At 37.2% G+C, this 27963-nt stretch overlaps 2 protein-coding genes across 2 annotated transcripts in view; one reads left to right on the forward strand and one right to left on the reverse strand.

Moving 5' to 3' along the window:
• The first annotated feature begins 1140 nt into the window (after positions 1-1140).
• On the forward strand, positions 1141-13762 carry LOC135469118 (26S proteasome regulatory subunit 10B). The gene is made up of 12 exons (XM_064747649.1): positions 1141-1266; positions 3164-3243; positions 3488-3527; positions 4042-4162; positions 4716-4830; positions 6164-6313; positions 7701-7824; positions 8960-9021; positions 9236-9356; positions 10631-10711; positions 12386-12457; positions 13456-13762. The coding sequence occupies exons 1-12, from the start codon at positions 1155-1157 to the stop codon at positions 13572-13574; spliced, it is 1197 nt and encodes a 398-aa protein (XP_064603719.1). The 5' UTR covers positions 1141-1154; the 3' UTR covers positions 13575-13762.
• Positions 13763-14829: 1067 nt separating this feature from the next.
• Positions 14830-27963, reverse strand: part of LOC135469117 (apoptosis-resistant E3 ubiquitin protein ligase 1-like) — a 40928-nt gene continuing 27794 nt past the window's right edge. Inside the window, exons 8-19 of the mRNA XM_064747648.1 lie at positions 27322-27455; positions 26842-26919; positions 26086-26227; positions 25014-25135; positions 24261-24336; positions 22839-22951; positions 22316-22495; positions 21341-21466; positions 18881-19069; positions 18424-18510; positions 17907-18082; positions 14830-17320 (exon numbers count right to left, since the gene is read on the reverse strand). Coding sequence (XP_064603718.1) covers positions 17218-17320; positions 17907-18082; positions 18424-18510; positions 18881-19069; positions 21341-21466; positions 22316-22495; positions 22839-22951; positions 24261-24336; positions 25014-25135; positions 26086-26227; positions 26842-26919; positions 27322-27455 — 1526 coding nt within the window. The 3' untranslated portion in view covers positions 14830-17217. The remainder of the gene's footprint in view (positions 17321-17906; positions 18083-18423; positions 18511-18880; positions 19070-21340; positions 21467-22315; positions 22496-22838; positions 22952-24260; positions 24337-25013; positions 25136-26085; positions 26228-26841; positions 26920-27321; positions 27456-27963) is intronic.

Here is a 27963-nt window from a genome sequence, read left to right on the forward strand (position 1 = left end):
TATGAAGGCATACACATGTATAGGCCTATACGGGCCTGTGTAGGCCTATATATACCGATATGGATGTTTGCAAAATAAAAGATGATGTGTAAGGTGGATGCCCACTGTTCATTTTTTAAGATTTGGGGGAGCTCTAGTGCACGTAGAAAACTGTTCTAGAATATCCTAGCTGATATCGATATAACGTCTGAGCAAGCATTTAAACACATACATACACGCATATCGGCCTTCACACGTTGTATATATAGTAAAACCTACCGTTTACATGTATATGTATCTTGCCTGATTTCGGGAATGAAAGTATAACAACACTCCCATCAATTTCACTTAGTATTAATTCGACAAAACATTCAAAAGAGGAAATTAAGTTAATTCTATTTGCAATAATAATCAGGAAGAACTGCAGACGGGGGAGAGGGGATGGAAACAGCAGCACCGGGAACTATAGGCCTAGGCTTTTCAGATAGCTGGGGCAGTTTCTGCCTGGATTTATTTATTTTGCTGTCTTTAAATAAATGTATAGCATTTTAAATTCCTGCCAGCTTGGGCCAATTTAATGAGACAAATATATGATTTGCATATAGGGATATATGTATATAGTTCCAACTGCATAACTGATGGCAACACTGTGAAATACACAGCTTTAGCAAGAATAAAAGCCACTCAACACTGGTCATACGAAAGAAAACACGCAATAGCAGCCAACTGTGTTGTGTCCTATTTTCAGGATTTCTTACAACAGAGGTTTCAGTGATTAAATCATTGCATGCACAATATAAGATAACAAATCAGAGACTTGAAGATTGCATATAAATTCTTAGTGTTCGCACATATGTACATGTATATGTATACATATATTCAGAGTTTTTTGGGGGTTTTTTTGGCTAGCAATGCCTCAAACAGCCGCCACTGTGTGGATATAATTCTACCTCTAAGCTTACACAAACAGGGTGAAAACTATTATTAGAGATTTTATTAGCTTTATTTTTTTATTCCAAATGTACCATTTAATTTTAATAAACGAGTTGGCGACTGGGTCCAACTTGCTCGGCGCGGACATTCTTTCCGCTGTTGAATATACTTCCGGTTCCTTAATAGACAGCTGCTGGTGGCTGAAGGAAGCTGTGCAGTGAAGATTGAGCTACAGTGAAAACATGGCGGCCACCACAGCAGCGCCTGCGACTGACAGTGTTCGCGAACGAGCATTGGCAGATTATAGAAAGAAATTGCTGGAACATAAAGAACTCGAAGCGAGACTTAAAGAGAGTGAGTTGTTTATGGCGTAGTTCTTTGTGTAAACCTGTGTGGGGGCTTTGAATTGCACGTATTCGTAAAGCCGTTCGTAACTGCTGATTCATGTAACAACAACAACGCTTGATGAGTGTACTCTTTTTTTTGGTTCAGTTGTCGTAAGGTGAAGTTGCTATCCATTGATAGACGACTCCTTTTCAGATGCTCATTGTGAAAAGTAGATTCTTCATTGAACTGAGGGGAATTTTATAGTTGAGGTTACTGTTACGTGGTAGAGAAACAGCTTGTCACAATAACCACCTGAGGAGGGTCTCATTGACTAAAGAAAAGAACAAACCTAGTCTTTACAACTGCCAACTGATAGGTGTTTTACTCCGTACTGAAGAATATTTCACTTATACAACAACAAAACTGCCAGCTGAGATTATACCTTCTGCGATGTGCCATAAGCCAAGTCGGCATTTCAGAAGTCTCGCAAGTTTACGTACATGTAGGTGTGGATGACATAAGGTGGGGGCTCTTGCAAAATAATACGGCTACAGGGCAAGGTTTCACAATAGCTGCTAGATTGAATATACATCTTGCATAGTGGTGTCTATCAGCTCAATAGCGCTGCTAACAGTTCTTATAAGATAATGCCTTTCATTACCCTGAGCATTGCAGAGCCCAACAATGTCTTGACCAACCTGTGTGAACTCACGAGAGTTCTGAAAAGTAGACCTGGCTTACAAGACTGTAAGTACAGACCTCATGCGGTTTGGCCCATCATACATTGCATACCATACAGAGGGCTGGCCTAAAGACCGAAATGAAGGACCAGACAGGTCTAAAGTCCAGATTTGAGAGAGTCGGCTACACATAAGTGACCATGGCGCAGAAACTATTGCCTGGATGTTTATCAAAACAACACAGTAAAAACATCATACACATATCCAGCTATTCAGAAATATAACTTTTGAATTTCAGTTTGTTAAATTTGGGCTTTTATGTATCCTTGTCAATATCAATGCCGTTTAGTTTATTTTGATCTTATTTCTCTGAATGGACTGAAGATGGCAGTCTCGATTGATCTACTCAGCCATGTTGCTTCTACACTTGACCACATTTGGCAGGGCAAACAGGGCAGATAACCCATGAAAAATTCATGTCACATTTTTGTTCAGTGCAGCCAAAGAAAGAGACTCGAAGTTAAACTAAATTGCCATGTATTGTATAGTTGAAATGTGCTCTTTTTGAATCTGTTGACTTGTTTTTTTTTACCACCATTGTATTTGTATCTAATTTACAAATGCCAGTTTTGAGTCTGTCTTGTTGATTGCCATTCAGATTGATTTAAGCGTGCTTGCATTCTCTTGAGAACGACAAGCATGGGGTGCAATAGCGAATAAAACACAGAAACTGCTATTTGAAATATGATTAGCAAGTTGGATGAGCTGTACTTAGCTTTGAAAGGAGTCCTATTGTGAAGAACTGCTTGACGGGATATGCTTTTATGAGTGAAATGATTAGAATTTCAGAACATACATTTAATTGAAATTTAGTGGCAGTACACTGTTATATGTTGGCCATGTGGTAGGGGAGAGACACACGTAGCAAAAGTTTAATACTCTTTAGCAATTTTAAGCTGTATAAATTTTTGCGCTCCTGTAAAATCAGCAGAAAAAAGTGGCAGTTGTGGAAATGTGAACATCTGCAAGTAGCCTATGGATGGCCATGGGTTTCCTAGAGCCTGGTTTCCTCCCAATGCAGGCCTGCCATTCTATAAGTGAAATATTCTGGAGTCCACGTTAAACACCAATGAAACAAATCTAGATTTGAATTGATGAAAAAAAAAAAAAAACCCTGTACGTAATACATGTAACTGCATATGGTATTTGTCTTTTTGTTAAGCAGTTTCAACTTTTGATTGCAGTGCGTGAACAGTTGAAAGAATTGACGAAACAGTATGAGAAATCTGAAAATGATCTGAAAGCGCTGCAGAGTGTTGGGCAGGTAACTATCCAGGCATCATAAATAAAGTTACTGTGAAGTTTATTTTGTTGTAAGTTTCATCAGGTTGGAATCATTTTAGCACTACTGTATACCACATCACTGTGGTAACATTTACACATTGAAGTTTCCTATGGTTTGAGAATGTGTCTGAATTTGATACATTGCATTGCATTTTGTTGTAGACTATTGTTATCATGTGAATCTGATGAAAGAAATCTTTTTATTTTTTCTTTTACATTTGTAGATTGTAGGGGAGGTTTTAAAGCAGCTGACAGAAGAAAAGTGTGAGTACAACTCTTCTCTGATGTGTGGACCATGTTCAGACAATACAGCAGAAATAAGACCTTGTGTTAATTATGGAAAATACATGGGCTGGTCATCATTAATATAGAAGCTCAGCTATTGTGAAATGTGGCTTACCATGTGTTTACATCAGGTCAGGGGCCTCTGTTGCCGAGGGGGTTAGCACTCCAGCACAGCGCAATAACCCTGGAGTCTCTCACCAGTGCGGTCACGGTGAGTTCAGGTCCAGCTCATGTTGGCTAACTCTCCGTCCCTACGTGTGAATGTCTGCCAGCAACCTGTGTATGGTCATGGGTTTCCCCAGGGCTCTGCCCGGTTTTCTACCACCACTATGATGGTGGCCATTGTATAAGTAAAATATTCTTGAGTATGGCATAAAACACCAATCAAATAAATACTTCAGGCCAATCAGGAGACCTCATTTCTCCCAAATGAAAAGCCTCGTTATAAATGTTCACCTGAAATTTTCGCTGATCATACGCGTTTTATTCACAGTCATTGTAAAAGCCACAAATGGCCCACGGTATGTGGTCGGGTGTCGTCGACAGCTGGACAAGGCTAAACTCAAGTCTGGGACAAGAGTGGCCTTGGACATGACAACACTTACAATTATGAGGTTAGTTGTTTTGTCTAATAGTTATTTGGACATCTTTAAGCCATGAGAAAATACCAATAATTGTGCATTGAAGTTGAAAACCTGAAGTTAGTATATTTCAAGCGACACATTTTAATTGATTTTGATCAATTATTCCAAGTTATAAGGGCCATTAATGAGGTTTTTTTATGAAGTTTGACCAGTTTCTTATCAGAAAACCTTAAGTACTAAAATACCATAAAAATAAATACCATGATGTTTGTATTGAGTTTACACTCTGCAGAACAGCCAGGTTAAGGGATGGTAGACCAAGTGACAGTAGAGTGACACGGTCATAATGATCTTTATGTGTGGTGTCTTTAACTTGGCATTCAATAACATTTCCTGTTTTAATCCAGTGGAAAAGAATTTGTTAAAGTCTTGACTAACACCCATTGGTGCGAGCATCAGGAAACAATAGATAGTCTCTCTTGCCATTTCAAGTTACAGGTTATTTAAGGTTAAGTAAGGCCTGCAAACAGGTGTCATTTTGTGTTGATTCATGGCATGTACATGTATGTGTCTGCACCGTCAGGTATCTGCCTCGTGAAGTTGACCCACTGGTATACAATATGTCCAATGAAGATCCAGGGGATATCAGTTACAACCAGATTGGTGGCTTAGGGGAGCAGATCAGAGAACTGAGAGAGGTAAGGAAAGCAACTTTTACAATTTGTTAAAGTGAACAGAAAGTCTGCCTCTATATATTCATAGAAAATATGATATAGGACACGGTTATCACAGAAAAATATGTAAAAAATTCTATAAAGTTTTGATGGCCGAGAAGATGAATTTCAGCACTGTGGACATGGCACTGACAGACAATTCACTCAGAGTAGCCTTGTTGTAGAAGCCCTTATGAACTTGGCCAATCACTAGTGCTGAAAGTGTCATGTGGTAATTTGCTATCACATCGAGAAATCTATTAGCTCTTGATTGTGAGTGTGGTTTCTTATAGTGGATAAACAGATATCGATGCAATAAATTGGATTTTGCGGTTAGTTTAAGTGTTAAAACTGATGCATTTTGAACCATACATTTATGAGCAGGGAACTGAGAATGGCTGCCCGTGTCACAATGCAAACAAGATGGGCAGGACACTGCAGTAACTTGTCTGGGTGAGCTGGCAAGAAAACCGGCCTTGGGAGAGTCATAGCTTGAAGAAAAATATTGTGACTTTGCATTATTTTTCCTTAGCAAAGTCAGATTTATTGCAAAAATATCTTCCCAAATCTGATTGAAAGAATCTGTTATCAATCAGAACGTCCTGCTATGTTCAGTAAATTCTCTGAAGTCAGTTTTGTCAGCTAGTCCAAATGCCTACACCCATGCCGGATTTGGACGAACAGAGCGCTAAAGAGTGCATGTGGCCTTGACTGAATGCCAATTTAAAAGAAACATCGGTTCTTTGAACATGGAACAGAGCTGATACTTTGTTGGGTATTAGATGTTTTTGTTTGTTTTGTTTTTTTCTCATTCAGACATTGCTTTATACTGATGGTATGGGAGAGCTGCTAGGTTTTGTGACATCAGTCTAGATAGCTATAACATGCCAAAATAGCGTCACCAGATGGGTGGCTAGGTACTGATGATTGTTTGCTATTTATTTTGTTGATAAACGGTGTAGAATTTTTAAAATAGTTTTCAAACATTTCTGGAATACTTCTTCATTAATTAACTCAGCTTTAGTGACTGACTTTATGTTTACTTTAATTGCCTATACATGTATTGTTGTACTATACATGAATTTATAAGCTTTTAGCTCTTCCATTGCCTGTGACTGAGTTCTCAAGAAAATGTGTTTTTAAGTAGTTTTGTTGCCAAAGGAAACTTTATCCCGGTCTAGATGTATATGTATGCTGTTTATGTAAACTTATATTGACATTACTTCATAGCTGTCTGAAGATGAAGGTGTGTTACACTAATTGCACAGATGTGTTAAGCTCAATATTTACATCAGTCTTGACATGCATTTTCTGACAGGTGATAGAGCTGCCATTATTGAACCCAGAGCTGTTTCAGCGAGTGGGCATCACCCCTCCCAAAGGGTGTTTGTTGTATGGACCACCGGGTACAGGGAAAACTCTCTTGGCAAGAGCTGTGGCTAGTCAGCTGGAAGCTAATTTTCTCAAGGTGTGTGTGTATGTTTTCTTTGATCCTTTGATGGTGTAAAACACCAATCAAATAAATAAATAAATACATCTTTAATCCTTTTAGGCATCTGTTGTTACCTCGGAGGTATCCATAGACAAATTCTGAGTAGAAGGTCTTTGTCACCATGAATTAGCAGATCGTGTAATTAGAAATGCCATTCTCAGTCCCGTATAAAGATGTTTATTCTCTTTATCTTTAGAATGGAATTTTTTATTTTGTTTTCTGACAAATTTTGCATAAGTGATTGTGATGATCAGGGCTCGTAGGTTTATGTCTCATGGCCTTCTCTGTTTTATGTTATAATCAATAAAGCAGAAGGTATATTGTACCATCTCGATTTGACGGACCGAAGGTTCATAACCATCCCAGTTGTTGTTGTGTTGTACAAGGACTTTTGATTACATGTAGTACCTTGTTGCATGTCAGTTAGTGTATAGTGTAATTCAGTAAAGGCAACAAGCTACTAGTCAACAACACTGGAGATTGTTTTATGTTATTTTGATGTTGTTTTGAAATTTTTCCTGATTAGTTTTATTCTCAAAACTATTCCGTTGAAAATAGTGTTTAGTGTCACTTGAGTTCTATCTTTGGCAAATGGAGCAAATATAAAATCTGTATTGCCCAGTGATGTGAAAATACTGTTGAGGCACCAATGAGTGGACATCTCTGAGATTTCCTTTGTCTCTCCCCTCTCTCCTGCCCTGTCATTTTTCTGTCTGCTCTTGTCCCAGCCTTCTCCCTCCCCACTAAATTCTGCTCCTCTCCATCATGTTGTCTCTCTGCTGTCCACTCAAGCCAGTGATCAGTGATTATGAGAGCTGAGGGCTATTACTAATTTAAACCACAACATGTCTTTACATAAACCACTGACACTTGTAATAGTTCAGTTATCACAATTTCATTTGAATATCTTGGGTTAGCCTGTAATATAGGTACGACAAATAGCCAAGTCAGTGTTCATTGATAGAGTATCTTACAGCTGCCCATGAAGAATCATGAAGGAGCCTTAGACTTAAGCAGTCTCAGACTCAAGTGTTAAGTTCAGAACAGTTCACTGTGCTAATATTGTGACTCACCCTGAGAATGTCTACTTTTAATTATTAAGTGTTAAACTTTCATGATTAAAATGAAAATTAGTGTTTAAATTCCAATCTAAGTTCAGGAAAAGACTATATAAAGTTAAAGACTAAGTCCAACTTCAGTCCATGATAGCTTTGTGATGCTGTGGCCAGAAGTACAATAACTAGAAGTGTGCAGTTTCAAGGTAAACAAACTTTTAGGGAGGAAAAAGAGGCTGCAACATGCAGATGGCACCACTTGTGTCGGATGATCCATTAATGATTCTCTGTTTATATCTGTCATGCAGGTGGTGTCCAGTGCTATTGTAGATAAATACATAGGAGAAAGTGCTCGGTTGATTAGAGAGATGTTTGGCTATGCTAGAGATCACCAACCCTGTATCATTTTCATGGATGAAATTGATGCTATTGGTAAGGAGATAAGTCACAGTGAAAAGTGCAAAAGATCAGAAAATATCAAGATGTGTGCTGATCGTAGATACAGATTGAAATGGTAAAAAGTTGGTCTTTCTACATTCCAAAACGCTTTGTAAGTATTAATACCATAATCAGTCTTTCAAGACCTCTTTGTACAAAACACTTTGGCTAGCAGTTTGATGAGTTTATTACAATGAATCTACTTTTGCACTCAGACCTTTCTTGCTAAGTAGCCTTTAAGCACTAAGCCCTGACCAGTGAGTTCTGTGGATATTTACTCAGTAATGAGTGAGGTGTATACGTTTTTGTCCTGACCTTATTTTAAAATATGCGAAATATATAAGGGCATAACTCTCTTTCCTCTAGTAATGTGTCCAACATTTGCTTTAAGGAGACTATTGACATAGTAAATACATAAGTTATCTGCTGAATATTTGCTGAACACATAAACGCTGCATATGTCATATTGGATATTTCAGTTGAATTAGTCTGTAAGAATGAGGTAGTGTAATGTTTAAAACCCTCGTTATCTTAACCTCGTTATCGAAACCATATTGTCTGCTGCCAGCTTGGTAGCACTGAGTTTGTAGGTTTGGGTCTAGCTCTTTTTTTGGCTGGAGCACAGCTATCTCTAATGGTTTTGCTTGAACACTGTCTGATCTCCACCCATAAACTTGACCATTGTCATATCAATTTTGAATGGTATAAAAATTTTCTTACTAAATTTCATTTACTTATTAGCTTGCCTTACAAAGTAATGAGAGGTATTGTGACGGTGATCAGATGCTGTCAGTGTCAAGTGTTGCATATGGAAGACCAATGAAGTCTTTTACTTCATAGCTCAACACTTTACTCGGCTATTCACAGGGTTCCAGTTGCCTCCCATAATATGTGAATTACCAAAGGCAGTTCGCGATTTGCATATCAAAGACCCCTGTGGTAAAGTTGTACTCAAACATTATGCAGCTTTACAAACTGCTCAAACAGGCGAGCTATCGGTGTTCTATGAATGCCTTGTTTTTCTTCTTTTTACGTTATATTTTTTTTTTGCTCTGAACATAAGCTTGATAGGCTGCGACTCCAGCTTTCATTGCACATGTCTTTGAAGTGACTTGAATGCTTTATACAGGTGGCCGAAGATTCTCCGAGGGAACATCAGCAGACAGAGAAATACAGAGGACTTTAATGGAGGTAATACAGCCAAGGGGTAACTTTTTTGCTTATAACTAAGCAAGTGAATTCATTTTACTTATTTCAAAGATTTGTTAGATGAAGAAATCTTGATGTAATCAGCCTAATGCTTCTTGTATCAAAATTTGAAACAATTGATCAGTGGAAAATCTGACTAACAGAATAATAACTTGTCTTTAACTTTACTAAGGGACTAAATGTATTCTTGTTGCAGCTGTTAAATCAGATGGATGGATTTGACGCCCTAGGCCAGGTGAAGATCATCATGGCTACCAACAGACCAGATACTTTAGATCCAGCTCTCCTTCGGCCGGGCAGATTGGACAGAAAAATAGGTACTCCATTTGACCATTCCCATGCTGCTCTTAAATACCAGTAATGGTTATTAAAGCTAAAACCAAACAAAATAACCTTATGTTTCATTATATTACAAGGATGGGTCATACACATTTGTCACCATGAGGATCCTTCAAGGGACTGGCCAGCCTTTTGGTCATTGAATCCTAAAACCATACAGAAACTCTCCCTTGTTTTTTCATGGACAATTTAAGGAGATTGAGACTTGTTCACTCTTCTACTCTGCATCTTAACTTGTCCACACTTCCAATGTAAGTCCACTCTGCTTACAAAAGGTCTGAGCAAGTGATACTCCATTACATTGTGGTAAACATTATGTGTTTTTCAAAAATGTACATACCCTAAGAATGAATGAATGATTATGGCTTAACGCCACATCGGCAATATTTCAGCCATATCGTGGCGATACATACCCTAAGTGACCACAAAATTCGTCTATGACTAATTTGCCCATTTTTCATGATTCTGAGAGTTCTATCGAGTTTAGAAAGTTGTTTTGAGGTTTGCTTGGAACATGGGATGATATTCTACAGGGAAATTGTAAAGTTTCAGCACCAAAAATAATATTGTGTGACATTTATTTGCATCAGAAATTGCACTTTTGTGGGATGTAATTAACTTGTCCCTTGCATGTTGATCCATCCAAAACATATCATCACATGAACTGCAATTTAATGTAGAGTTACAGATTGTTCACTCATCGACTCCTTCAGTGGCCTAATTATAGCATCCAACACAGGACCAAATCCAGGTTGGGTCATACCAAGATTTTAAAAATGGTACATTATTTCTGCCACGCTTAGCGTTCAGCACCAAGAGGTTAGAGCAAGGAAACAGAACTGGTGCTCAGTTTCCTTCACTGTAATGCTGGCTGCCATCATATAAGCGAAATATTCTTGAGTATGATGTAAAACACCTATCAGTTAAACAAATTAGCAGGACTGGTTAGCGTGATGTCCGTGGAATGTGGAGTGTCATGCCTGATGCGTTCAGAATGATGCTTCAGTTGCGGCAGCACTTTGGCAGCATGGACTCGTCCTGCTACAAAAAGACACAATATGTGTGCATGGCGGCATATAAATGTATCTACACCAACCTAATGACTCCTCGTTATCATAGATCAAAATAGTACGAAGTGAAACCCAAAGCCTGCATACATTCATATATTATCTCGCCAATGTGTGGAAATGTTTGTATTTGTCTTCCACAGGTGACTAACATTGCGAGCATGTGCTGTCTTTTTCTTTTTCAGAAATTCCATTACCAAATGAACAAGCCAGACTGGACATCTTGAAAATCCATGCATCCCCCATAGCCAAACATGGAGAAATAGGTAAACATTTATACATGCTGTGTATTTGATAAACAGTGAATTGTTATCAAGTGTCAGTCTTAAATCTATCCCTCAAGCATCACTAGGGCAGCAGGTGAAATAAGATTGCTGTTAAAACTAATCACTTTCTCCATCCTCGTCTAGTGTTTTCCAACAAATTTGTTCACATTAAATCATCTCCCCATAGTTGTGCTTTCAGAAGTCTACTTATGAAAGTGACATATAATGACATTGCTGGTTGACTGTTTCACAACTAAAGCAATTTTAAATCAGACTTTACAAGACTAATGGACCTAGGAAGACACAGTTACAGACAATAATGGTGCCATTCCTTGGTGAGACTGTCAGTCCAGCACTTGATTTCTCTGTTATGACTTAAAGTCTATGGGATTGTCTGGTACCGTAAATCTACAACCTTTTCAACCAATACAGCGCTTTTTCCAGAGGAATTTATGTTTACAATTATTATGAAAATCACAAGAAATGGATTAGTTTGTGTCATCAAAGATGCAAGCTTCATAGAACTGTGCAAATGTTTTCTCTACACCCCAGCTCTCTCACAATGTTTCAAAATATTGGTTGCAAAGGTGGTTGAAAAAGTTGGAGAATTAGGGCACCCGGACAAGTGTGATAGAAGACAACATTATAGAAGGGAAATATCCTTGTTCAGCATGAAAACTCAAATGATTAAGCAAACGAAGTGAAAGGCAATATTGTACCTTAGTATCTGTATTTTTATTTGACCAGGTAGCTGTATACGCCATGTTTGTTTATTGTGTACTTGTCATTCACTACTGCTAACGTTAAATTGAACAAGGAGGACCGAGTAAGGTTAATCTGAATACACTAATTGTAGTGGAATGTTTCAAAGGATTTACGAAATGTGTCAGCTAAATATAAAAATCACCACTAATACAGAAAAAGTTAGGATTTTTTCTACCTTTTTAGTTAGTGTCTGTTTATGCATTATTTCCCTCTACACTTGATAAGTTGATCAGGGTCATTTTCACAACAAGCAAGGCTTATCAGTAGGTTAATTTCCTTTCCTTATTCCACTGTTATGTTATTTTGACAGTGTTCATAATCTGTGTGACATCATTACATACGAGAGCCTTACCTTTAAAGCCATGATGAAGTGTACACAATAAGATGAGGACTGGAAAGTTTATTTGCACCTTAGCATGTTCATAAAATAACTATAGAGCACTGATTAAAACCTTTAAAAACTATAGAGCACTGGTTTGTATGAATGCCAGACTGTCATTACATGAAATGTGGAATAAAGTGGTTATCATGCTGTGTGGCCCTGTTAAGATAAGCAACTGTCCAAACACGTTAGGACAAGTCAGTTCATGTCACTATAATGGAGTTATTGTTCTAGCTTCAGCAACCTGTCAGTTAAAAGGATATGACCATGTTTAGCCCTTGTGAATGGTTAACAGCAAGCCAGTATATAAGAAGAGTGTGTGTTTTTTCTTTAGATGGTGGCTAGGTGCTAAACTAAGTGGACATTATATGTGAGCTATGCTGATATGGAAACTAGTGTGTAGGTACTGGTATATGTAGTCCTGCTGTAGAACCTGGACAATAGCATTCAGATTTTCGTCATTATTATGATGGACATTGCAACTGTATATTTCGGGTATAATAGTTATGCCTCTTGCCTGTTTGTAGACTGGGAAGCTGTGGTGAAATTGTCAGAAGACTTCAACGGAGCTGATCTACGAAATGTATGCACAGAGGCAGGTGAGTCTTGAGTTGATTAGACCATTTCCTAAAGACATTATCTAGAGGCATCTGTGGCTTCTCAAGGATGTACTTTGCTGGCCCTGCGTTCAGCTTCTGTCATTACTAACTGTATAGCAGGAGACAATTTTTGTGTCTCTCAGATATATATTCCAGTGAACAGCCCAGTGATGTTAACTAGCTGTTGAGGCACCTATGAGTGAACATTGGAGATGATCAACCTCTAAGCTACCTCTGCTGTCTCTCGACTCATCTCCTCTTTATTCTGTCTCTATTTGTCCCAGTCTCATCCCTCCCCACTAAATTCTGCTCCTCTCCACATCTGATGTGACTCTCTGATGTCAACTCAGCCTGTGATCAGTGATTATGAGAGCTGAGGGCTGTATCCAACTTAGTCTGAGCAGGAAAAGAACCCCTACATATACTAGATTTGTCCAGAAGACTGAAGTAAAATGAAATATCCATTCACCCTTTTTGTAAAATATTTAAAAGATCTTGTGTAATCATTAAAGTATGGCCCAAACTGGACATCATCTTATTATGTGAAATGGAATATAATGTAATATAAAAAAAAAAAGAAAGCAATTGTGATCTGGGCTGACTGAAATGGACATGAGTGTTGTGGAACAACACACTCAGGGTGCTGTTTAAAAAATAATCAGTTACTGTACTAGTTTTTTTTTGTTTTTTTTACAGTGTATAGTGTGTGCAAGCCTCGAGCCATTATCTTAATAAATGTTGTGAGATATCTCAAAGGTGGTCTTTCGTGAAGTTTGAGATCACTTGCCTTCCTTAAGTATGGCATGGAATTAGAAATCATTGTGAGAAACTTTGTGGCAAATGTGAATAGGTTTGCTCTGGCAGTTCTAGTTTCCTGCACATGCAAAGAATCGTGTCACACAAGTGAATGAGCCAGTGCTAAACGTTACAAATGCTTTGTTTTCACCTGGTAATGCAAAGAGAAATGAAGTTTCTTAACTTCCCGTTGTTTTTTCCAGGTATGTTTGCCATTCGGGCTGAGAGAGATTACGTTATTGAGGAAGATTTCATGAAGGCTGTGAGAAAGGTGGCAGACAACAAGAAGCTGGAGTCTAAGCTAGACTATAAACCACTGTAAAGGCACACCATCAAAGTAGAAAACAGCGATTTTGAGGATGGTTTTTAGCTGTGAAGGAAATACTGCAGGAAACTTTACTGACACATTGATTGGGAATTTTGTGTAGCAATGTACATGTTTAAGAAATAATATTGTACCTGGAAGACAATTAAACATCCCTTATCCCCTACTCTCGCTTTTTGTTCCATTTTGTATTTTGAACATCATTCCATTGTCAGGACACGTGGGAATAAGGCTGTATGGATATATGCAACTCAGAAATTGCAATCTTAACCCTCCTGCATGATAGTGGAGCGCTTTTCTGTGATAAGGATTTCTAAAAACCAATTATCAAAGAAATTTCCTCGTTACAATATCTACATGTAGAGTTATATCCTTGATCTCCCTGCAATTATGATGTATATAAAATTATATTTATCAGTTTTCAAAATACAGGATTTTCGTACTTACACTGATCGATGACCTGATGATAAAAATCAGTTTGCCTATAATTATGATTGAATGAGACATTTTTTAAAAATTCTTGCTAAGGATACCATTATGTCATCACTTTGTGCAGTCGCTGGCATATATCCATTGAACACATGCGTTTCCTGTGTGTGGGTTAACAATGTAAGCAGCCATATAGGTTAGTACGGATGAGCTTATCTTGTGACATATTTTCATTGTAAGGAAATTACGCTTATACCACCCCTTTTGCTTTTGTTAGTACAGCGAAATAAACTTTTTGATTCAAAAAATGGAGAAAAAAACAACACAATTTACTGAAATTTACTGCACCTGCAGCATGCAGGTCCTTGAATTACGCTGAAAGCAGCAGTTTATTTGTGTCAACGCAACTAGTTATTGTATTTGTATCCACAGCCTTGAGAAAACTTCCTTTTTAAAGCGGTCTTGCTACAGTAAGACTGATAAATATAAAAAAGATTCAGGTATAGGCTGATCATATAGATTTTATGACAAAATTCATAGGTACAGTATATACATGCAAGTGTACAGACATATACAGGTACAACTAATGGCCATATGTACACATTCTTATACAATTATTAATATACAAGTCATAAGATGCATGTTGCCATTTGCTTTGTAGTAAGAGAACGTAAATATCACAATAAAAAAGCACTTAATTCAATAGACAGATAAATATCACATAGAAATGCCTGAGAAATTAAAACATTTCCTGCATTTTATGTACAATATAATATGCATCCATATAATTTAATAGAAACTGTACATCTCGAGGAAATTCACATACATGTATATGTAAATGTTGCACATATCAACTGCAACATTTACATTTTCCACATTGTGCTACACACGATTATTGCAATTGGTACTTGCACATTTCCAGGTTGTGACCTTGAAAATATTACATTCCCAGTATTTATGGAGCTTAATATACATGTATGAATGTGTGTATGTATATGGGCTTGTTAAAAAATTTGATTGTCATTTTACTTCACACATATAGATCACTTGTATGGTCCATTTTTACAAAGCAGAGAAATACTGCAAATGTTAATTCCCACAAACACAAATAAGCTGATTTAGATAAAGTAATAAGAAACAGAAATGGCACAAAGCAAAATAAGGTGTTCCATAAATAAGTAAACTTAACCGTCCTAATATAAGCTCTCTCATTGAAGCAATGAATTTCCAACAATGAATCGCATGCCCTGTCACACACACACACATGTTGTAAAGAGATTCTTTTTCTCTTCACTAAAATTGGCTAAAAAATTCAGAATATTCAAAAAATAAATTGGGTCAGTCAAGCTCTTCTCTAGCAACATCTTCATATACTGAATTTGTTTAAAAAAAAAGTGCAAATAAATAGGAAAATAAATGTTACTTTTAGTGCTGGAACATACATTACCAGTGGGATCTTGTATGTATCTTCCAAACGAACCTCAAAACACCTTTCTAAGACCAATAAAGGTGCCAGAATCTGGCAAAAGGAGTAACTTAGTCATGGACTGAGTAACAATAGCTGAGCTAATACCTGCAACAGCAAGAGAAACATTCTGTCTAATCAATTTGTACATACATATACTTGTGATTTTCAGGGATTCCTGATAAAACAAAGCACTGCCCGTTCCATCCAATCACTAATTAATACATGTGCCTACAGAGTGGATTGATACACATGCATATGTATAATACATCTGTGTAAAAATCACCAGCAAATAACTCTACATTTCTGTACACATTATTTGATTATTTGAGTTTGTATGCGCCGCGTTATCCTGCCCTGCAAATACATGTATGTACATATGCGTACTTCAAAAGTTTTCCATTTATTAGCTAAAGCATTACCTGTCTCATTTTATTATTAACAATGCCCATTCCAGCTGACCATTCATCATTTAGTAAAATCCCTCAATCTAACACATGATTTTGCTGGTACATGTATACACAATACTTTGGAATATTATTACAGAACATTACACAGCTTTTTCCCTATGTACTGAAAATGTGCCAACAGTATACTTTGTGTCTTAGTAACAACAGTGATATTTTCTTTTTACCATGTCATTATACAGCAAAAAGCAGTTTTTACTAGTCATTAGAAGATTTTGAAGTCTGGAAAAAAAAGGTTAAAGGTCTTTTAAAAATGCATGCTAAAAACCTGGATGAACTAGATTCCATTCGTCATCGCAATTTTCAGTAATATGATTATAGGTAAAATTACAGCACACCTTCAGCATTTATGATGTTCACATATCAGCTTATTAGATCTAAAATCAGTGAGTGGAAAGCTAAATGCTGTACTTAAAATAAAAATTGTATTGTTGCGTAGAATACAATCATATTCTATAGATTGCAAATTTGAAAAATTAGTACTGTTACAGATCCTCCTACAATTCCATGTGCACAACCAATACGTATCCAAGTTCCCTAACTTGGCTGAACGTAGTGCGTCTGATTCCCATTTTTTCACTTTAGTATTTGATTTGGGATTTAAAACTATTCCGGCTTACTTACAGATTTGCCAAATATACACCAAATGAACATCAAATGTTTAGTTCATTAAACTATGCTTAAGTTCACTGTATAGACAAATTAAAAATACAAAGGCATGAATAAGTACAGCAGTTAGGTGTAAGTAACATGATGTTTTGACATTCAAGGTTACAGTCAGACTAATTAAGCCACATTTGTTACTACAGTTAGGCCTAACCAACATTTATGGGTTCTGGAGTCAGACCTAACCAACATTTGAAGGTAGAGTCAACCCTAACCAACATTTGAGGGTTCTAGAGTCTGACCTAACCCACAACTGAAGGTACATGTCCAGCGAGACTTAAACCAACATATGAGGTGCAAGCAGACCATATTAACCAGCATGTGTCAATAGTCTAACCACCATCTGAAGAAACCAACACTTAAGCAGGATTGCCAAATTTTCTGATGGGGGAAAAATTCATGACATTTCATGACCAAATCTGACAATAATTCATGATTTCTACCTTAAGAAATACTAGTACATAACCTTAAGATCAGTATTGTCAGACTTCACACTGCATAAAAAGAAAGCCAGGTTAAAGCACCTTGAGAGAAAGGTCAGAGCAAAACATCGACCATAAGACAGGAAGATATGAGGGCAAGGTCTGGCTAAATCAATGTGTGGAGCGTAAGGTCAGACTAAACCAAATCCTTGGTTTCCCTCAGTGATGGCCAGCAGAAGAGCTTTGTGGAACTGTTCTATACTGTCATAATCAGGCAGGCACAGCTGGTTGAAGCTGAAAAATACACAAGAGCACATGTATGCAGTGATTTCTTTAGTTTGAAGCAATACATGTTAAAGAGACAAATATCAAGATGTATCTTCTGCATCAGTGGCATGAGAAAAAGGATCTTCAATGCAAAGATTGTTTACAAAACCGTAATGCTAAAAGAATTGAATGAAAAAGGATCTTCGATATAACAATGTTTACAAAACCATAATGTTAGCAAACTGCTCAACCTGTTATGTTCATCAATTTCTACTATATTAAAATTGTTCTTTCATGACAACACAGATCAGATTTAGAGAAAACTCTCAACAAAAATTACTTAATATGCTTCTTTTGGCAATATAAGACCGGATGAATTTTTTTAAAGGATTAATCATTCAAAATAAGTTTTGGTCTGTGATCTCATGGAAAACAGACAATGAATAGCTAATATAATGTTTTATTGTAATTCAGACCTAGGCAAAATAATTTCTAACTGAATGATATTGTCAAGTTCAAGAACATCTACATATTAACATCTGACATAAGATACTTTTTCTCATATCTGACTCGTGCGTGATGTAAATTCCACAGATTTCCCCGAGATAATTACCAGGTGTGGGCTGTGGGCAGATTGCCATATGTCACAGCAGTTGTTAGTTGAATCTTGGGATTAAGCTCAGCAAATCCACCAGGGGGTAGCAGAGAACTGCCTGTGATGAACTGAAGGAGACGAGCCATCTGCTCCTCTGTGAAGCTTGCAACAATTGTCCAGAACCAGTCCAGTACCTGTCAAATCAAGAAACACACAAATGGAAAAAGTGTTAAAGACACCTGAGCTTTTATAGGTGCAAGGTTCAATCATAAAGCTTCTTATACATATGGAAATGTTTGATAATATAGATATAACCATCACATTTCTGTTATTAGTTTACAGACTCATTGTTTCTGCTGTAATATCACTGTGGTCATATAACAAGGCCATATTTCCTTGTAACCTACGGGTGGCCAAATTAACATTTAAAGTTAATTGATAATTCATTTAGAAATATCACTGTTTATCAACTTAAATCATCTTAGCACAAATGCTTTGTAATACGGGGCCCAGATGACAAGTCACATGTACTTACCTTAAGGAAGGCCAAAGAGGATCCGCAGACAACGTGGTGCACTTTGAAATCAGATATACTGTAGTTCCCTGTGCCGCACATCAATAGCTGTGAACACACAAAAAGCCAGTAAATACCAGTAGGCTAGCTTAAGAATTTATAGATACACTGTTACTAGTGCACACAGGGTTTTTCTGTTATTTTAAACACATTAACACTATAAAAAAAAAAACTTTTGACGTGATATTCATTAAAGGGGCTGAAAACAGGTTGACCACATAATGTGAGTGTATATGTACATGTACTTGCATTAACAATAGGTTTTTTGTGAGAATGGGCCCCTATAATTGCTAAAAACAGCTTTCAGCCACAACTACTGCCATCATCGGATAAAACATTACATTAATGTGCAAAATTGTCCAAATAATCCCACATGTTTTGGTTAAACCTCTCTGTTGTAGAACATAGTAGAACTTACCTCCAGCTCATTTTCATCAAATATACTGAGGAGATTGTCCGGGATGAGCTCATTAAGTCCCCGTAGGAAGTACTCCACCTCCTCCCTCACGCTGTTTGTTAACCTCTGCTGTGCCAGGAGATCCAAGTACTGCAGCTTGTTCTTGTTTGTCACACGAACCTTAGAGCCATTGGGCACCAGGTCAATCATCTGACAAAATACAACATGATTTGGAACATTCTGAACAGATACTCCCAACACCAACTGTCAAAGTGCAAGCCATGTTCTACTTCTCACTCATAATTTTCGTACACAATGATTGATACCTCATATATATTTTTAATTATCTGACTGCAGTTTAATAATGTACTCAAAATTTTCTTCACTGGTACGACAATGGTTCTGTTGGTGGTTGGAGACCACCACATTACATTGATAACTGAACCAACACCTTCAGGGTCACCACAGTTGAGACACCACTGATTCCACATGGTGAGTATACTGGCTCATCAGATCAACACTTGCACCTAACAAGGATGTCTTCGAAGCCAATACATTTATACTAACTGAATCTTAAATCTGCTGAAGATCCAGCTGTCCAGTATCATTGTTTTTGCTTTAATCTTTTTTTATTTTTTTTATTTTTTATTTATCTTTGTATGTTGATTCAAGGGACACCAAATGCAAACACACTAAATCTGTTTTATAACAACATTACATTTTTGTCCTTCTGATCATTAAATCCTTCACTCATATGCTGTCTTTATATCGACAGACACCATAGAATATACAGCACGTGTACCTTGATGAGATGCCCTGTGTCATTAAATCCTTCACTCATATGCTCTCTTTACATCGACAGACACCATAGAATATACAGCACGTGTACCTTGATGAGATGCCCTGTGTCATTAAATCCTTCACTCATATGCTCTCTTTACATCGACAGACACCATAGAATATACAGCATGTGTACCTTGATGAGATGCCCTGTGTCATTAAATCCTTCACTCATATGCTCTCTTTACATCGACAGACACCATAGAATATACAGCATGTGTACCTTGATGAGATGCCCTGTGTCATTAAATCCTTCACTCATATGCTCTCTTTACATCGACAGACACCATAGAATATACAGCACGTGTACCTTGATGAGATGCCCTGTGTCATTAAATCCTTCACTCATATGCTCTCTTTACATCGACAGACACCATAGAATATACAGCACGTGTACCTTGATAAGATGCCCTGTGTCATTAAATCCTTCACTCATATGCTCTCGGGGCCTCCGTGGCTCAGTCGGTTAAAGCGCTAGTGCAGCGTAATGACCCAGGAGTCTCTCACCAATGCGGTCGCTGTGAGTTCAAGTCCAGCTCATGCTGGCTTCCTCTCCGGCCGTACGTGGGAAGGTCTGCCAGCAACCTGCGGATGGTCGTGGGTTTCCCCCGGGCTCTGCCCGGTTTCCACCCACCATAATGCTGGCCGCCGTCGTATAAGTGAAATATTCTTGAGTACGGCGTAAAACACCAATCAAAAAAAAAAAAAAAAAAAAAAAAAATCATATGCTCTCTTTACATCGACAGACACCATAGAATATACAGCATGTGTACCTTGATGAGATGCCCTGTGTCATTAAATCCTTCACTCATATGCTCTCTTTACATCGACAGACACCATAGAATATACAGCACGTGTACCTTGATGAGATGCCCTGTGTCATTAAATCCTTCACTCATATGCTCTCTTTACATCGACAGACACCATAGAATATACAGCACATGTACCTTGATGAGATGCCGTGTCATTAAATCCTTCACTCATATGCTCTCTTTACATCGACAGACACCATAGAATATACAGCACGTGTACCTTGATGAGATGCCCTGTGTCATTAAATCCTTCACTCATATGCTCTCTTTACATCGACAGACACCATAGAATATACAGCATGTGTACCTTGATGAGATGCCCTGTGTCATTAAATCCTTCACTCATATGCTCTCTTTACATTGACAGACACCATAGAATATACAGCACGTGTACCTTGATGAGATGCCCTGTGTCATTAAATCCTTCACTCATATGCTCTCTTTACATCGACAGACACCATAGAATATACAGCATGTGTACCTTGATGAGATGCCCTGTGTCATTAAATCCTTCACTCATATGCTCTCTTTACATCGACAGACACCATAGAATATACAGCACGTGTACCTTGATAAGATGCCCTCTGTCATTAAATCCTTCACTCATATGCTCTCTTTACATCGACAGACACCATAGAATATACAGCATGTGTGCCTTGATGAGATGCCCTGTGTCATTAAATCCTTCACTCATATGCTCTCTTTACATCGACAGACACCATAGAATATACAGCACGTGTACCTTGATAAGATGCCCTGTGTCATTAAATCCTTCACTCATATGCTCTCTTTACATCGACAGACACCATAGAATATACAGCATGTGTACCTTGATGAGATGCCCTGTGTCATCATACTCCTCCTCAACCATGTACAGCTCCAAATCCTCCACACTGTTCTCTTCTATAAACTTGATTTTTGTTTCATACAGCTCTGGGTCATCACTTTCAAAATGCTGAAAGAACAACAAAGAACATTCAAATCATTCTAGAGAAGACCAACATATTCTTATTTGTTTCTTCAGTAGTTAAAGACTTGGTATAGACATTAAAGGTATTCATACATAAAAACACAAGAATGACGTACCAAATACTGGTATACCTGTCTAATATTCTCAAAGGTTGAGCCATTGCGATGGAGGCATCAATGCCAATATTCATTGAAAAAAAAAACCCTGTTACATGTACTTGTGTCAGTTATTAATACAAGAACAGAACGTCAAATGACAAATCCATGAAACATATGGTAAATTTGAACTTCTGACACAAACTATCAGTTGACTTGCCCAGCAAGGCCTCTTGTTATAATTGGGGACCAATCCAGAACTTGATCAAAAACAGCATGACCTTTAAAGTTAACAGGCATATGCGCATGATTATGGTCACAAAAAATTATTTGAATCATTCTAAAACTCTGTTAGTTGTGTTGCCAAGAAATGTTGTCATGATTTCAGATAGAAAGGGCCATAACTCTTCCAGCACGTCTACTGAAAACTCAAAAAAAAAAAAAAAAAAAAAATTGGAAACTCGCAAAAAAAGAACAGTTTATGTGAAATAAAGACAGACAGACAACATTGATTGTCATATTCATAACCCTACAAACATATATATCGTGGGGATAAAAAGGGATTTGCTGTAACTTCCTAACTTCTTTAATCATCAAAAAATGAAATTTTTATAAACATCACAGAAAGATGTCATATTCCCGAATATTTTTAAATATACGACGAGTGGGGAATATGTACAATACAGAATGTTTAACTGCATAAGGCCTGGAGGGGATAATAAAGGTTGAAGCTTCTTGCCTTATAGTTTATCCGCAATCCAATCAGCTGAGCCAGAAAGGAGCGACTGAAGCGAGCCTTGACAAATTGTTTATACGTCCCACCCAGAGCTGTCTCATACAAACATTTGCCCACTATTTTCCCAGCAAACTCGTAATACTTCAGCTTCAGCTCAGGGGGACGCTGAGGGTTTGGGTGAACCTGAAAACAACAAAGTATAAATAGCAAATATCATCTGTGGGGCTAGATATGATTTCTTTCCCGCTTCACTGTACAAAACTGAGAAGCGAGAAGAATTCTGAAAGACATTTTTTGATTTCTATTTCGATGTCACCCCATGGAAAGTATTTGAAATATCACAGAGAAAATATATTAAAAAATTTAAATGAAAAAACCAAACAGCTCACCCATCCATATAAAAGAAGACGGAAAGTGCAAGAAAAAATTAATTTTGCAGTGAAAAATGTTCCTCCTGTTCTATTTGTTTTTTGGTGGAACATACTGTTACATATCTTAAGGCCTTGGGATTTAATATCTGACTTACTAAGGCCTGAGGAGAGTCAGTAAATCGTGTGAAGAGCCCTGACTCTGTGGGATCAAACAGGTCAGTACATAACAGTTCAAACCATTCCCTCCTGAGCCCTCCCCAGTCCAGACCTGCCAATACAAAAACACATTAGTTACACGTTTATTTATTTGATTGGTGTATTAAACCGTTCTCAAGAATATATCACTTATACGACGACAGTCACCATTATTCATTGAAGGAAGCCAGCCAGAGCCCGTGGGAACCTACGACCATCTGCAGGTTGCTGCAGACATTCCTACATACGGCTGGAGAAAAAGCCAGCCTGAGCTAACAGTATGGGTCATAGTGTCATGCTGTCACACTAACCAAAGCCACGGAGGCCCCCACTCATTTATCACGTGACTAGTATAGGCCTCGGAGTAAACCATGAAAATGAACAAAATAGCAATAATAAACCATGAAGAAAAAAATTGCATACCGATAACTATTTAATGCAATACAAATTCTTTATCAATTTTTTCCAAAGAAAAACACAAAGTTCTGTAAATTACGGAAATAGTGTTTTCTTTTGCACGGTTAAGATTTACTTGAAGTAAAAATATTGTGGATCTCTCACATCCAGATGTTTCTGGCTTTGTTGCAGCTTTATTCCAAAGCATACATGACAGATGGCTGCGGTTTAACTTTCTGGATTTCCTACACCCATAAATCCACTAACAATGTTAATGTTATCTATATGACTGGTGGGTGATCATACTGTCTTATGCTTTATCCAATGCTACTTCACTGATGTCGTTCAAAACAGTTTAGAATTTTTGAGTTTTGAAATACATGTAGAAATGTGTACCATCAAGAGCTTTGTGGGAACTTCTAGAAAATACCTCTTGCAAAACACAACTGCTTGATTGCAAACTCCACTGAGATCTGCTGATCAATTCAACAACCTCACCAATGTCATACGACATCACATCATCGTATATAGCTAAAATAATATACTAAAATTTAGGATATATCTTAAAACAGACATCCTGAATTCCGACTTCAGCAGTTACCTTTCCTATAAATTTATTTATTTGTTTTAATGGTGTATTAGGCCGCATGCGTGAATATTGTGATAAGAAAGATTTGGGCTATAATAGATTATATCCTCAAAATGAAATAAATCATATCTTTTAGTCAATACACGGTTCTTTTATAATATTATATCACAAATTTTTGAGAATTAGGGTTTATGCATTATGACACCTTCAAAAAGCGTGCTGGACCATAATGACTGAATAAAAACTATTTCATATGAATCGTACAATTTAATAAATTAACTGACTGTTCACTTAGTTTGATTTTGCTGAATTCTCCGAAAATCTCTACTATAAATCATGCTGTGTTTATAACAAACATCAATCAGACACATATTAATACATAATGAAAAGCCCTTACCTTCTTCTCCCTGAAACGTGATCTCAAAGTTTTTACACCAGTCTTGCAAATCAAAGGACTTTGTTGCCTTATATGACTGTTAAACGAAATACACTTTCTCGTCAATGGAAGTTTGTAAACAGAAGATCAATAAAACAAATATGTGATGTCAAAATGAGAGTATAAAGTCTAATATACAATAATTAATAAAGAATTACTACATGAGACAAACTAGGAAACTATCTGTGTAAATGTCTGTGTTAACCTTAGAGATTTAGAAACTGATGGCACACTACATGTAAGTAGTAATTCCATGTCATTACCTTATACGGTGTTAAATCCCAGACATTCATTCATGATATTTTACATTTGCTAGCTTGGTAAATAAGAAGCATATTACTCACTTTTTATTATGACAGACACTAGGGTACAACAATTATACAATACAAAAGTATTCTATTTTTTTCACTAGCGATGGGCCTACTAGCTGGGGTTTTGAACCAGTGATCTCTGAGTTTCGAGTCCATGCTTCTACCACTAAACTAAACGGAAATTCCCTCCAGCCCGGAGGTAGACAGCACTGAAATCGCTGAAATCCAATAGGAATTTCCCTTTAGTCTAGTGGTAGAAGAGTGGACTCCAAATCTGGATATCACTGGTTCAAATCCCTAGCTGGTAAGCCCCTTCACAACTAAATCAGGAATAGGCACAAAAACTAATCTGTTTCAGGATAAATTAGACCAATAGTGCCACGCATATACTGAAACTGCTTACACTGTATCTCAGTTTGGATCGGTCAATTTTTACAGGTATCCCACTGTGTTTTCTCTTGATGTGAAGCTGTCTGATCTCGTGCTGGAAAAACCCTTGTTTGTCCTGAAACGTCTCTGAGCCACCTGGAGAACAACACCAATCAGAATTTTTAATTATGTTAAACCTAAGTTTCTTAATGTGATGTCATTTGGAATTTAGTTTTAGTTCCATACAAGGTTTACTTAGTGCACATTTCTGATAACACATTATACTACTTTACTAAAATACCCATAATACTCCTGTCACAAGCACACCTTAATTCTGCGCTGAGCTCATACCAAATTTGGGGGATCCACTAAAGCCAAGATAATGATGCTTGAACCTAATATTCCTTGTTAACAATGAAAGTTGACGGACATCCACATAAATAAATCTCTCAAATTTACCTACATAAACTGACAAGGCTTTCAGAGAATACCGATAGCTCGCCTGACTGAGCAGTTTGTAAACCTGCATAATGTTCAAGTCATGTGATATGTTCAAATATTGATCTCTAAACCTCAAAAAAGAGTAGAATGATTACACTGTCATACACTGATATTATACTATAATTACAGTGCTTAGATATTGCCAATAAATCAACCATACCAAAATTATTATACTTTTACAACTATGACCGTTTATCCTATGAGTAAGGATTGCAGAGCAGTGACTTCATATGTTATGGGATTGTAAACCACCGTGGCAAAAAGACGTTGTCGGGAGTCAGTGCACAACTTTACCACAGAGGTCCTTGATATGAAAATCGCAAATTGCATTTGGCTATCCATGCACAATGGGAGACAAAATGTTGTGCTATGATGTAAAAGACTTCATTGGTCTTTGATATGCAAATCACTAGCGATAATTGGCTATCTGTGTACTATGGGTGGCTACTGCACCCTATGACTGGCTAATAACATTAACCAAACTTGACATCGAAACCGATACCACCGCTGGCACATTCGTAAGATGAGCTAAAAATCCAACCACTACATAAATATATACTTTTCTATACACAAGATGGCCAAACACATTAGGATAATAGTCTTACCAATATTTTTGAGCAAGAAGTTGGTAAAGGTAGCTGCTATGATGTTTCTTTCCTTAGCAGCTAAAGTTATAGGAGGTTGAGAGCCATCGTCTATGGTAAACACTGGGGCCTCATACTGATTGTTAAAGCCATTGAAATGAAACTGGAACAACAATATACAAAATATAATAGCTGAAAATGAAAATATTCACAATAAGTGTAAGAAACAGATAAACAGGAAAATGAACTTATTCCATACTTATCACTCTAATCTGTCTATCTCTAGACAAAAACTATTCACTATCACAATTACATTACCACATATATGAATAATAAGTTGAAATCTATTGAGATATATAATATGCAAACAGAGGCATCAATTGCTTAACTCTTACAGTGGATTTCTCTTGTATAATCAAGCTTAAATGAAATTACTTTAGTTTGAAGGCTGGCAGTTTCTATTGCCTTGATCAAGAATAAAACTTCACTATGATAAAATGATACACAGCATAATCGCAACAACAATGTGCTCAATGGCAATGTATTTCATAAAACATTTGGCATGAACAAGGACTTCTGATATTTACTTGTTTTTAATTTCCCCACACAAGCACACACTTTGAACCCAAGAATTCCATGCATTGACCCTTGGTCTCATGTAATACGAAGGGCAAATAATAACTATTTGATTGCAAGAAAAGCTGGTCACAATTGATTGAAGGAAACGACATGGACATGTTCACTACCTGAATGTAGGAGTCAACTGTAAACACTCACCTTTGTAGATGGACAGACTCGGAATGTGAACAGCTTTTTGCCAATAAATTTTAAGTAAAATTCCTTGAGTGTTAATTGCTGAAATTTGTAAGAAAACAACAAGCCGTAAATACATACAATACATTATTAAAAATCAAGAAAGAATTGAATATGAAGGAAAAAAATTTACTTCCAATAAAAATTTAAGCCAGGATGATGCACTGAAGCCAAGTTTTGTATATATCACTTCAAAACTCCTACAGTGAAGCTGTAGAAGAAATTTTAATTCCCGAATAGCCTTCAGGGTCCTGTCTGGCACAATGTTACATCAGGTAAAATGTGATCATGCTGACGTAGAAGTATGTCTTCACCATAGACATCATACTTTGTATGATGGGCCCCTGTTGTCTTATTAATGACTTGGAGCTCTGACTCCTCCAATCATTCATACACCTCAGCCATGAACACACATTTTTATCAGGCAAATATTGCATTCCTTACCTTAGGGGAAATATATACATAAACTTTCTTGGCTTTCTCGTAGACCTCATGGTTACAGGAAGTCAGACGAGCTTCGTACCACAGGTTGTGACTCTTTTTGGCAAGTGCTTTGCATACTTGAGCTGTATCATCAGCTGAAAAAAAAAATAAAACAAGAATGGCCGGGCTATATATGTACCTTTAAAATTGTGACTGTAATAGATTAAAATACCCAATGTACACACTGGAAAATGTGAGCTAATTATAAACTGGATGGAAGCAACTAGTTAATGTTTACTGGATACAAATATGAGAGTGGACTGTATTTGTGCCGATGAACTCACCTTCTTCCATAAGTAGTCAGCTACAGACTCATTCATACCTTAATTACTCTGACTGAGGGTGCAACCTGATACACCATCCACAAAAACACTGATCACCCAAATTAGTTAACAATTGTTTACAGAAACCTGACCCAAGATCGATCTAAGGCATGATGCCATACTTTTATAAACCTGTAAGTTACATCAATGAAGGTGTAAATGAAATGGATTTACTTTCACGTACAATCATGCTACATGTTCACTACAGGTATCGCACCATAGTACACACACGACATTCATCGTATTAGCAGATACTGCACTTTGGAAATTTAAATGCAAC

This window comes from Liolophura sinensis, chromosome 6, assembly GCF_032854445.1.
Source record: "Liolophura sinensis isolate JHLJ2023 chromosome 6, CUHK_Ljap_v2, whole genome shotgun sequence".
Lineage (NCBI taxonomy): Eukaryota > Metazoa > Mollusca > Polyplacophora > Chitonida > Chitonidae > Liolophura > Liolophura sinensis.

What these genes read in the sequence shown, in the direction of transcription:
- LOC135469118 (XM_064747649.1), top strand. Translation starts at nt 1,155, where the DNA reads ATGGCGGCCACCACAGCAGCGCCTGCGACTGACAGTGTTCGCGAACGA. An exon ending in AGATCAGAGAACTGAGAGAG is followed by an intron (nt 4,831 to 6,163) that starts GTAAGGAAAGCA and finishes ATTTTCTGACAG; the next exon opens with GTGATAGAGCTGCCATTATT. An exon ending in GGATGAAATTGATGCTATTG is followed by an intron (nt 7,825 to 8,959) that starts GTAAGGAGATAA and finishes TGCTTTATACAG; the next exon opens with GTGGCCGAAGATTCTCCGAG.